The sequence below is a fragment of the Pantherophis guttatus genome, chromosome 18 (genome assembly GCF_059756535.1).
Source record: "Pantherophis guttatus breed Tessera chromosome 18, ASM5975653v1, whole genome shotgun sequence".
NCBI lineage: Eukaryota > Metazoa > Chordata > Lepidosauria > Squamata > Colubridae > Pantherophis > Pantherophis guttatus.
In genome coordinates this window covers 8,415,527-8,428,077 of record NC_142080.1, presented here as the reverse complement: position 1 = coordinate 8,428,077, position 12,551 = coordinate 8,415,527, and the positions used below count along the sequence as shown (strand labels likewise).

At 45.9% G+C, this 12,551-nt stretch overlaps 2 protein-coding genes across 2 annotated transcripts in view; one reads left to right on the top strand and one right to left on the bottom strand.

The window, feature by feature from the left end:
* Positions 1 to 10,276, bottom strand: part of LTBP3 (latent transforming growth factor beta binding protein 3) — a 65,508-nt gene extending 55,232 nt beyond the window's left edge. Inside the window, exon 1 of the mRNA XM_087880969.1 lies at positions 10,154 to 10,276. The gene's annotated coding sequence lies outside the window, so the exon portion shown is untranslated. The remainder of the gene's footprint in view (positions 1 to 10,153) is intronic.
* LOC117657369 (insulinoma-associated protein 1a-like) lies at positions 9,402 to 10,270 on the top strand. Its single transcript, XM_034405507.3, has one exon. The coding sequence runs from the start codon at positions 9,491 to 9,493 to the stop codon at positions 10,268 to 10,270; it is 780 nt and encodes a 259-aa protein (XP_034261398.2). The 5' UTR covers positions 9,402 to 9,490.
* Positions 10,277 to 12,551: the final 2,275 nt, after the last annotated feature.

Here is a 12,551-nt window from a genome sequence, read left to right as displayed (position 1 = left end):
AAACTTTCTCCCCAAACTTTAAACTTTGCCCCCAAACTTTAAAGTCTCTCTCCAAACGTTACATTTTCTCCCCAAAAACTTTAAACTTTCTCCCCAAACTTTACACTTTCTCCCCAAACTTTAAACTTTCTCCCCAAACTTTAAATGTTCCCCCCAAACCTTATACTTTCTCCCCAAACTTTAAACTTTCTCCCCAAATTTTAAACTTTCTCCCCAAACTTTAAATGTTCTCCCCAAACCTTACACTTTCTCCCCAAACTTTAAATTTTGCCCTCAAACTTTAAACTTTCTACCCAAACTTTGTTCCTGGCACCAGAGAAAGCGCTGCTCCTCACCATGGGAGGTGGGGAGGGAATGTAGCCAGCAGGGCAGGGGTGTGGAAGAGTTTGAGAAGCTGACCCGTCTCCCATTATCCCTGGCCATGGCTGGATTGTTTTCCAACTTCCGGTGGGCCTGGAAGGCCCGAAAATTGACTGGCCGGCATGCGCATGTGCGCTGGAGCTGAGCTAGAGCAATGCCCGCGTGCCCACAGATATGGCTCCTCGTGCCACCTGTGGCACATATGCCATAGGTTCGCCATCACGGGACTAGAGTTCCCTGCTTGGTAATAAGATTGGCTGGCCACACCCCCGGCCCGGTCGCTGTTCGCTTACCCCGCCCACTCCCAATCTATTGCTGCCTCCTGAGTCCCAGCTGATGGCTAGAGGGGAAAAAACTGTTTAAATTCTTGCCATGGGGCTTCAAAGGGCCGCCCTACAGCTGATCAGTGTTAAAAGAAAATAAATGAGTAGACCGGTGCCTGCAAAAATAGAAAAAACAGCCCCTTTCACCTTCAGCATAGGTTAATTAGCACAAGTTGATTAGATCAACCTCCCGACTCTCAGCTGATTTGCTCTCAGCTGTTTTGCGCAGGGCTCTGCAGAGTGCGGGAACAGATTTTTTTTCCCTCCTAGCTATGCTGAAAAAACGAAACTGAAAGTAAAGCAGGGTCTTGGCTGCACCTGACAAAATGAGGCAGGGAGAGATTTCTTTTTCTTTTTCCTCACCAAAAAAGGTAGGTGCAAAACTGTGGGAAATTTAGGGAAAAAGAGGAGAGTTCAAGATTTTAAAACACAAAAGAAAAAAAGCTCTATTTAACTACGGAATTGTAATAATTGAGATACTATTAATTGTATATTGTGTTGAAAGCAGAAATGGTTAAGTTGTGGTTTGGAGGAATATATGGGGGAAATTATTTGGTTTATTATTATTGGTAAATATAATTGATTTGTAAGAAATTGGATTGCATGGAAATAATTGGAATATTCATGTTCATATTGATTAATATACAAAAAAGATAGTTGTATAACTAATTGATTTATATTAAAACGTTGAATTTGTATTAAACAACTGTATTACATAATTACATAATTAACCAATGTGAGGATGGATATAAAAATAGATGACAATGCGAAGGGGTATAATATAGAATAGAAGGGAAAAATTGAATTTGATTAAGATTAGAGATGAGGATGAAGGGTAATATTGGTTTTTTAAAAAAATAGATGAGGAATAAATATGGCAAAAAGGAAATATAGAAATTGTAAATTTAATTGAAATGACTAAATACTGTTTAAATTTGTGAACCGGCCAAATACTCTGTTCAAAGAAAATACATTGTATGTTTGTATGTGTGTTTCTAATTATTGCTATTTATTCATATTTGTTCTTTTATTCTTTAAAGTTTAACAATTCATTCTTTATCTTAATATCTTTATATTTGTTTGGGGTTGGTTTAATTTCCTTTCATCTTTTTTTTTGTACAGCAATCTTTCTCCTCAAACCTACCACCTCTCTCTTTTCTTTCCTTCTTACTTTCTCTTCCCTCCACCCTCTTTTTTTCCTCCCTACTTCCTCTTCCTTTCTCCTTCTCCTCCTCTCTTCCTCCCTCTCTTACCCTCCCTCTTACTCTAATTTCCCTTCCCTTCCTTCATCCCTCTCTATTGCTGTATCCTTTTGGGTACATGGACTACTCAGAGGGCTGAAAAAGTTATTTTTGACTGGCCTGGTCCTCACACTTTTGACCAGTCCTCGAACTTACGACTGTCCTCACATTTTACGTTTTTTGCCCTATCTTGTCACCATGGTGAAGAGAAGCAGTTGTGAAATGAGTGACATGGTTGTTAAGAATGCTGCATGGGCATAAATGTGAGGATGGTCATAAGTGTGAGGACCAGTCAAAAGTGCAAGGACCGTCAGAAATGACTTTTTTCAGCCCTCTGAGTAGTCCCTATACACATAATCATGGCCGCCCGGTCACATGACCAGCTAGCCATGCCTACCCAGTCACATGACATCCAAGCCACACCCACAAAATAAGCCACACCCACAGAACAGGTAGTAAAAAAATTTAGGAACTGTATTAAAGGGTCGTGGCATTAGGAAGGCTGAGAACCAGTGGACTAGGTCCCTTCTTCGGTTATTCTGTTAAAAAGACAGATTAAATGCAAAGTTAGGATACCGGCTTGGAAGTGAAGGACTTGCAATTCGATAAAACCATTTGTAAACAACAAAAAAAGACTTGATCTTTATGTGGCTACCTTTTGTCCTGTGATTTGCAGAAGAAAAAATAAACAGGAGCTAAAGAAAGGGTGCCTTGTAGCCGGAGAAAAGTTTTTAAACTTTAGGAAGTTGCAACATTCTTATTATCGAAAAACTCTCAGGTTGTCTGTCCTTGAGAAGTTGCAAAATTCTTATTTTCCTTGCACCATTTCCACCCCTCTCCCCCCAATTTTATTGTTTAGCAGCTTTATGTTTAGGCCTGCCTGTATTCAAAGGAAGGCTGACTTGAAGAAAAAAAAATATCTGTAATATGTAGATAAATTGAGGCGGCGGCTATCTAGGACCAGAAGTGGGGTGTGTGGGGCAGACTACTCCTCCTAAGTACTCACAGGCCTTCTGAGGTTGTCGTTGTGAGTATCAACACTTTTACTTCCTTCTCCTCTTTGTGATCTGAAGGAACTTCGGTTGCCTCTTCCATTTCTTCTTGCATTGTGGGTTGTTAGTTTTTTTTTTTTTCCCCCAGTCGGGCATCAAATTTTTCACTCTGCATTTAAAATACGGATGCTTTTCTCCACTATTTAAGTTATGAAGGCTTGCAAGGAGGAGCCAGCTGGTCCTTCAACCAGACTGGATCAGAAGCTCACGCAGGACAATTCGTAGCTTTCCCAGCTCTGCAATCCAAACGTCAGTTTTTCCTTTGTTCCACGTTTTTTTTTCTGGCTGGCCAGCTTTCATAGCCATATGTTACAACGGGCAAAACCACAACTCCCAAGATACTAATTAGATGGGACAATGGTGAGAGATCCTGATGTTGTAGCTCTGTGTATATGTGTGTAATTCAGCTATTATAGTACTTAGATAATTGTTTCTCAATCTTGGCACCTTTAAGATGAGTGGGCTTCAACTCCCAGAAACCCCCAGCCAGCATGCTTTAAGAGGGCTGGACTTCAACTCCCAGAATCCCCTAGCCAGCGTGCTTTAAGATGGGTGGACTTCAACTCCCAGAATCCCCCAGCCAGCATGCTTTAAGAGGGCTGGACTTCAACTCCCAGAATCCCCCAGCCAGCATGCTTTAAGAGGGCTGGACTTCAACTCCCAGAATCCCCCAGCCAGCGTGCTTTAAGATGGGTGGACTTCAACTCCCAGAATCCCCCAGCCAGCGTGCTTTAAGAGGGCTGAACTTCAACTCCCAGAATCCCCCAGCCAGCGTGCTTTAAAATGGGTGGACTTCCCCAGACTGGGAATTATGTCCCATTTTACGACCTTCCTTGCCACAGTTGCTAAGTGAATCACTGCAGTTGTTAAATTAGTAATCTGGTTGTTAAGTGAATCCAGCTTCCCCATTGGCTTTGCTTGTCAGAAGGTCGCAAAAGGGGATCACATGACCCCAGGACTCTGCAACCATCATAAGTATGAATCAGTTGCCAAGCAAGTAAATCACATGAGTACGGGGATGCTGCAACGGTCACAAGTGTGAAAACGGTCGTAAGTCACGTTTTTCAGTACCGTTGTAATTTCGAACGGTGACTAAATGAGGACTACCTTTAGCTTATCGGCTAACACCTTCAGGGCAGCCCAGAAAAGAAAACGGAAACACCACAATTTCCAACAGACAGTGTTAGTGAGGAATTAGCCATGGCTACAACGTGGCTTCTTTTTGGCTGGGGAATTCTGGGAGTTGAAGTCCACAGGTCATATAAAGCAGCCACAGTTTTGGGACACAATTTTTTTTGCATTCTGTAGTGAAGTCTCTTCTTTTCTATTCTCTTTAAAGGAAGAAGTCCAATTCTCTTTCCATAAATTGAATGAATCCCTTTTCTTTTAATACCGATCGATTCAACGTCCATCTTAAATTTCCTTTTTTTGTCCCTTCCATATATAGCTTTTATCCGATTGTGATCCGCCCAATTGCTTATTTCTATATTTGTTCCTTGTACATTAGATTTTAGCTCTGCCGACATCCCTATCGTAATCTATTCTTCTTGACCGAGACATATGCCTATTTGAATAAAATGAATATTGATTTTAGCCTTTGGAAATGTTTTCCTAGCTTTTCTATTCTTTATCTTCTCTTCTCTGCAGAATTCCCTTCTCTTCTATTCTGAATTTTATATTCAGAATTCTCTTCTCTTCTCTTCTCTATACTTTCTTCTCTTCTATTCTGTCTTCTCTTCTCTTCAGAATTCTCTTCTCTTCTATTCTGAATTTTATATTCAGAACTCTCTTCTCTATACTTTCTTCTCTTCTATTCTGTCTTCACTTCTCTTCACAATTCTCTTCTCTTCTCTATACTTTCTTCTCTTCTATTCTCTCTTCTATTCTGTCTTCTCTTCTCTTCACAATTCTCTTCTATTCTGAATTTTATATTCAGAATTCTCTTCTCTTCTCTATATTTTCTTCTCTTCTATTCTCTCTTCTCTTCTGTCTTCTCTTCTCTTCAGAATTCTCTTCTCTTCTATTCTGAATTTTATATTCAGAATTCTCTTCTTCCCTTCTCTTCTCAATTCTCTTCTATTCTATTCAACTCCAGAATTCTCTTCTCTTCTACTCTATTCTGGATTTTATATTCAGAATTCTATGCATACATAATTCAATTTTTTGATTTTTTTTTTGGCATTCTGGAAGTTGTGCGCCAATCCTTCTACAGTTAGTATCTAGCCAAGGGGTCTTGGTCTGAAAGGGTTAACTACAGCCGGTCCTGATTTTGTGTGTGTGTGTGTGTGTGTGTGTGTGTGTGTGTATAATAGCCAAGGGGAGGGGTCTAACTGTCTGGCATCTGCAAGGAAGCCCCTGCAGCTTTATGGACAGGGGGTCAGGAGGTCAGGAAGGCGCGTGTCTCCGCTATTCAGACACGCTCCTTGGCTTCCCGGGGGGGGCGGCAAAGGAGGGGGCATTGTGCAAAATGTTAATGCGCCAGGAGGCCTCCTGTGCCCCCCCTCCATCCCCAGGGAGCAGGGGCCGAGAAGGGCAGGGGCTTGTGAAGGGGGAGCATCTCCAGCCCCCCACTCCTCTTTGCGGATGGACCAACTGCGCTGGGCTCAGACAATGAGGCCAGATGAAATCCTAAACAAAGAGGAGGGAGGGAGGGCAGGGAAGGTGGCCGGCCCCCGGCCGGCCAGAGGGTCTCTGGTGACCGTCCTGGCCAAGCTGCCGTGGAAGGGGATCTGCAGGATCTGCGGAAGGGAAGGCCTTCTGAAGCTGCGTTGGAAAATGAGAATATCTCATGGAAATGAGTGGCTGCAATGGGTTTTCCTGGCCAGCAAGATCCGATTCCATTCCTTTCCTCTCCTTTTTTTTTCTTCTTTTACTTTTCTTTTCTTTCTCCTCTCCCTTTCATCATTCCTCTCTTCTCTCTATTCCTTCCTTCCATTTTCATCCCTCTACCCCTCCTTTTTCTTCCTTCTGCCTCTCCTTCCTCCCTTCCTTTGTTCCTCCCTCCCTGCTCCCTTTCTTTCTTCTTCCTATATCTTCCTTCCTCCTTCCTCTTTCCTTCCTTTTTTCCTTTGCTCTTCCCTCCCCTTCTTCCTTCTTCCTCCTTCCTTCCTGTGTTCCTCCCTCCCTGCCCTTCCTTACTTCCTCCTTCCCTCCTCTCCCTTCCTTTCTTCTTTCCCTATTTCCCTCTCTCCCCCTTCCCTTCCCTATTTCCCTCTCCCTCCTTCCTTCCTTCCTACTTTCTTTCACAATTTCCCTTCCTCCTTCCCTCCTTCCTTCTCTATTTCCCTCTCTCCCTTTCTTCCTGCCTTCCTTTCCCTATTTCCCCCCTCCTTCCTTCCTTTATTTCCCTCTCCTTGCTTCCCTACCTTCCTTCCCTATTTCCCTCTCCCTCTTTCCTTCCTACCTTCTTTCTTTCACCATTTCCCTTCCTCCTTCCTTCCCTATTTCCCTCTCTCCCTTCCTTCCTGCCTTCATTATTTCCCTCTCTCCCTCCTTCCTTCCTACCTTCCTTCTTTCACTATTACCCTTCCCCCTTCCATCCCTATTTCCCTCTCTCCCTTCCTTCCTACCTTCCTTCCCTATTTCCCTCTCTCCCTCCCTCCGTCCTTCCCACCTTCCTTCTTTCACTATTTCCCTCCCTCCTTCCCTCCCTTCTTCAACTTCTCCTCCTCTTCACGTTCGACACTTGGGCATCCAACTTGAAGATAGCCAGGCTAAAAACCTTGGAGCACCTTCCCATCCTCCCAGCCATCCCTAACAGAGGGCCCCTGAGCATGTACAGAGTGGGGAGGGGGGAGCTGTCTGCGAGGGCTGTGCAGGGCAGGGTTGACTTAGCATGACCTCTTCCAGCCCTCCCTTCTGGCTAAGTATCCAGGCTAATCCAATGGCTTCTCTGCTCCGTAGGAGATTTGAAAGACGAAGCGAGTGAGAAATGATTGAAATTAGATATAGGCTGTTAATTCAGGCGTGAGAGGAAGGAACAAAAGACACCCCCCCCCCTCGCTTGCTTGTCTTCTCGGCTTCTAATAAATCTGCTATTTAATCTGGGGCTAAAACTCCATTTTGCACCCCGTGTTTGTCGTTCTTCATTTTTAAGGAGGGCTTCGGTTTCTCTGGGCCAGCAGTGTTATCCTGCAGTCTTTTTTTTACTCCCTGATCGAAAATATACGAGGCAAAGATGGAGCCTCAGGCCTAAGAAACGTGGAGGGGAGACAAGATTTGCATGCACGGGTCAAGCATTTTTTCCTTCACCACTTGGTTCCTGTTACAATTCAATTCCGAGAGGGAACAGTCCGAGTTCAACTGCTTTCCACCCTCAAGACATCTTACAACTCTCCTGCACACAAGCAGATATTCTGCACCTAAGTGGAAAAATGACATTTGGGCTCTGTGCAGGTTGGAAGAGGCATAGATATGGACAGGGGAAGGAAGGAGGGAGGGAGGGAGGAAAGGAAGGAAGGAAGGAGGAAGGAAGGAAGGAAGGAAGGAAAAAGAAGGAGGGGAAAAGGGAAGGAGGGAAGAAGGAAGGAAGGAGCAATGGAAAAGTTGGGTGGAAGGAAAGAAAAAAGTCAAGAGAGAGGGAAGAAAGGAAGGAAGGTGAAAGTGAAGGAAGCAAGGAAGAAGAAGGAAGGAAGGAATGAGAAAGGAGGGAGAAAGGGAAGGAAGGAAGGAAGGAAGGAGCAATGGAAAGGGTGGAAGGAAAGAAAAAAGCCAAGAGAGAGGGAAGGAAGGAAGGTGAAAGTGAAGGAAGGAAGGAAAAAGAGAAGAAGAAAGGAATGAGAAAGAAGGAGGGAGGGAGAGAAGGAAGGAGGGAGGGAGGGAAGGAAGGAAAGAAGGAAGGAAGGAGCAATGGAAAGATTGGGTGGAAAGAAAGAAAAAAGCCAAGAGAGAGGGAAGGAAGGAAGGTGAAAATGAAGGAAGGAAAGAAAAAGAGAAGGAAGGAATGAGAAAGAAGGAGGGAGAAAGGGAAGGAAGGCAGGCAAAAGCTGTACTCTGCTCAGAGTAACCACAATTGTCTTGGTAAGTCCTAACTGGCCCAGCAATGCATTAGCCACCATTTGCTGCATAAGCCACAATGGCTTTAGCTCACTCATTGCTTAAACCCACAAGCCATTTTAATCTTGGCTATTGACTGCACAACCTGTTTAATCGAGGCACAACATACCACCCTGAGTGAGGGAGCTACATGGGCGTATCACATATCACATTAAACCCGGGTTTAATGGCTGGAGAATTCTGGGAGTTGATGTCAATCCATTTTAAGAGTTGCTAAGGTTGAAAAATGCTCTCGACAATGGCATAAAGATGCGGCTTGCATACAGATTAATGGCATTTTTTTTCTACCTACAATAATATAGCAGCTGAAAGAGAGTCAATCTAAGATCTACTACCGTGTTTCCCCGAAAATAAGACCCTGTCTTATTTTTTTTTGAACCCCAAAATAAGCACCTGGCCTTATTTTCGGGGAGGTGTTATTATTTTGGGGCGCGTGGAGCAAGACCGGGCTCCTCTTGCCATCTTACCTGATTTCTAGCTCTGCATTTAAATATTTTCGGGGAGGGCTTATTTTGGGGGGAAGGCTTATTTTAGCGCATGCACTCAAAAGCCCGACTTCGTTTATTATCAGGGGAGGTCTTATTTTCGGGGAAACGGTAGTTGTAAAGCCATCCCTTCTTCAAACTTTCAGCCTTGCCCTTCTACAAGGGGGGAGCATTAAAACCGGGGAACTTCAGCCGTTGGCTTGGTGCCATCTCCCAACTTCACAACTGACCGATCTGGCGCCTACACTGGGCTGACTCATCACTCGGGACCACCGACTGACTCAACGGGTTGCATTCACACAACCGAACCCAGAACAAGCCAAGATTGAACTCGTCAGGCTGCGCATCGGCACCTGTTTGTCTCCCACCGATGGAATTAACCTAGTCGAAGGCGTTTTTTTTTTTTTTTGCTTCTTGCATCCCTCTGCACAAGGGGCCAGAAAGGGTTAATCCCCCGCCAGCCCTCGCTTCCCCTCCCCTCCTCCTCCTCCTCCTCTTCCCTCCCAGGGCCCATTGATGCTCTCAGCCTCCCCAGGGTATCAACTTCCATCCCACCCACCCCTTTTGTGATGGCGTGTGCCATCCGTGCCCCCAATCTGCATAATGGCAGGGTCCACGCGCCAGTCTCCCATCTGCTGCCCCGGCTCCCATTCCCCCAACCCCCGGGGATTTGAAGCCACGCAACCAGATCAGCCCCCATTGGCTGCTCCACAGCAGCCATCTGGGGCCTCCAGTTTGCACAAAAGCAGACCCAGACCTTTATATGAGGGGGGGCAGACACCCGTGCCCACACAGGCCAGCTGCATCCAGCGGAGCGAGGACGCGTCAGCCCAGCTCAGCCGAGGGCAGCGCCACAGGTTCTCAGCTTCGGACGAAGCCCGTAGGAGCATCTTCTCGACGGGAGCATCCGTGCAGGAAAAACCCGAAGACCCTAACTCTCCTCTTCCACAGATTTTTCCAAGTCTCCCCTTAAAATGCCACGCGGGTTCTTAGTGAAGAGAACGCACCGAGAAGCACCCGTCTCGTACCGGATCCGGACTCCGCCGGATGAACGTTTCACAGCCTCGCAACCAGGCCCTGCAGTCCACCAAAAACAGCCCAAGGTTGGGCGGCTGCCCGAATCCCACGTTCCCAGCCTGGCACACTTGCGCCCCATTGGTTCCGTCCCGCTCTCCGGCTGCCACGACCGGGGGCTCAATTCCGGGTCTCCGGCGCCAGGAGAATCCGCACCAACCTGCACCTTGCAAGCTCCTGGTTCGGGCTCGGCCTGCGCCGGGGTCAAGCCGTTGAAGAGGGTCAGCGTGGCCCGAGGAAGCTTGGTTTTGCTGGGCGCCTTCGTCTGCCAGCTGTGCCAGGAATCTTACCCCGGCCCGTTGGCCCTGGCACAACACTGTTGCTCTCGCATCGCCCGGGTCGAGTACCGCTGCCATGAGTGCAGCAAAGCTTTCAGCTGTCCGGCCAACCTGGCTTCTCACCGCCGCTGGCACAAGCCCCGAAAAGAGGGATGCCCAGAGGGCACCAAGGAGAATGAGAACCCCAAACCAGCCCACGACTCTGGTGCCCTGGTGCACCCCGAGCTCTCGGAGGGGACTTACAGCTGCCCGCACTGCCCCAAACGCTTCCGACGGAGGGCTTACCTGTGCAAGCACCTGGCTCTCCACGCCGCTACCGGGACGGTGCTCTCCGAAAGTCAACAGCGTTTGCTGGGCAACGTTGGCCCCGTACCGGCTTCTTGGCCTAAAAAGCCATTCTAATTCTTGCTTCTTCCCCAGGCAGCTGGCACAGACTTCTCGCAGATGCTGAAAAGATTTGCAACCTGCTGATTATTATTTTTCCATGATTTTGACGGACAGGTGGCAGGAACCAGCAGTCCCGGGCTGCCCCCCTCCGTCTTCTCGCAGATCAGATATGTAAGAGAGAAAGTCAATTTGTGCGTCCCCGGACGAGAAAGCTTTGCATTTGTCCTTTCTGGCCAAGGGACAGACGCTGCTGTTTGAAGGGGTGCATTGAAAGAGGAGGGGGGGGATTTAAATGCAGGGGTTTATTTTCTGCACCCCCAAATTTGCTCCCCCGCAAATGGAGGAGGGGGAAATGCTCAGAACAAGCTTTGCTGTAAAGCTTCCCCTTTTGTGTGTGTGTAAAAAAAAAGGTGTTGGTTTGGGGGGGGGGATTTTTGTGAAACGGAAGCGGTAGTAAAAAAAAAAAAGACTTTAAAAAAAAATATCCAAAGCTTTGTGTCTTTCCTAAGTGTGTGAAAGGAGCTCGTAGAATTCATCACTGGGTGTAAAAGCCGAGAAAGAAGTTGGGAAGTTGAGGTGTCAACTTTATAAGCAGCCCTCCACTTACAAACGGTTCGCTTAGTGACCGTCGAAAGTTACGACGGCCACTGAAAAATAAGACCGTTGGCAGCATCCCTGTGGACTCATGTGAATCAAAATTCAAATTTTGATTCACATGACCTCGGGATACTGCGACCGTCATAAATACGAGTCGGTTGCCAAAGCGTCCGTTGGCAACCGACTCGTATTTATGACGGTTGCAGAATCCCAAAGTCATGTGATCCCCCCTTTTTGCAACCTTTCGATAAGCAAAGTCAACTTGGAAGACAGATCTATCTGGCTCGCGTGAACCCGTAGGGCCAGCAGCGGGAGGCTCCGCCCACCCGCCGGGACGTCATTACATCCTGTTTTTGACCCTCTGCGCATGCACAGAAGACTCTGTGCATGCGCAGAGTGAAAAGGCGTGCACGCTCACATTTCCGAACCGGTAGTGAAGGTAAGTGCATTTTACCGCTGGGCAAAATTCACTTAACAAATGTGGTCACTTTAACAACAGAAATTGGTCCTAAGTCGAGGACCACCCGTATTTGAAATGTCAAAACTTCCGAAGTTGCATCCATTCCACGCTGGCCTATCCAGAATTTTTTTTAAAAAAAAAAATAGGGAATTTTGCAGCATTTTAAAAAGCTACTCCATCTACGGCAAATACAGGTGGACGTAAATCTTTTAATGTGCTGTTTTGTTTTTTTTTAATACGTAGGCCAGGCACTGATTTAAAATACGTATCTCATTAAATAATTATTTAATTAAATAATTATTAATTAATAATTAAATATAATGCGTATCATTCCTGGTCGTTTCCTAACAATGTTCAGAGGAAATAATTGGATTAAAAAAACCAACACCACCACAACAGAATCCGTGTTTTGTGAAACGGTTCTCTTGGGGCAAGATTTCATATCCCTGTTCTTGTTGTTTAATTGTGAGAGTTCAGGCGTTTAAGCTGCCTTTTTCTTGGGAATTAATTTAAGAAAAATAAGAAGAATGACATCAGAGGGGGAGATTTATCTTAAAATTTGCTTTTAAGGCCCTGCTGGATATTTTCCTGTCTCATAGAAGTTAGGTGTATTTTCCGAACGGTCAAAGGGATTTTTTTTTTTTTAAAAAAAAAGGAAATTCTCTGCCAAATTGTTTAGCAGCGTTTCCCAACCACGTGCCTATTGGCTGGTGGGGAATAGGGAGAGAGGGGAAAAGTCCTTTTGCACATGGCTCAGAGTTACTCTTTGATTTCACGTGGAAAACTTTTTGAGGGCTTGGGCTTCAATTCCCCCCCCCCTCCCTCTATCTGGCAAGCAAGATTGGTTGCAGGAGGGAGGGGGGGTGGGCTAAGAGGAGGGATCTTCAAACATGTATTTCCGAATAACAGCCCTTGAAATAACAGCTCTTTTTCCAAGCAGAAAATCATACTTGCCAAAGAAATTAAGAGAATTCTTGATACGGATAACGTGGTTCCTTGTTGCTGCAGCAAATGTATTTTTCGGGACGATGGTTCAAGAATTCTGTACGCCTCTGGTTTTTGATCCTGTGCTTGAAGATGGGGAATTTTAACTTTTTAAAAGTGCCCAGGAAATTTTATCCAGACAGTCTGGGAGGCTGGCACAAGTTTCTTTCCCTTTTTCTCTTTCTTCCCTTCCTCTATCTCACTCCTTCCTTCCTCCCTCCCTTTCACCTTTTCTTTTCCTTTCTTTCCCTTTTT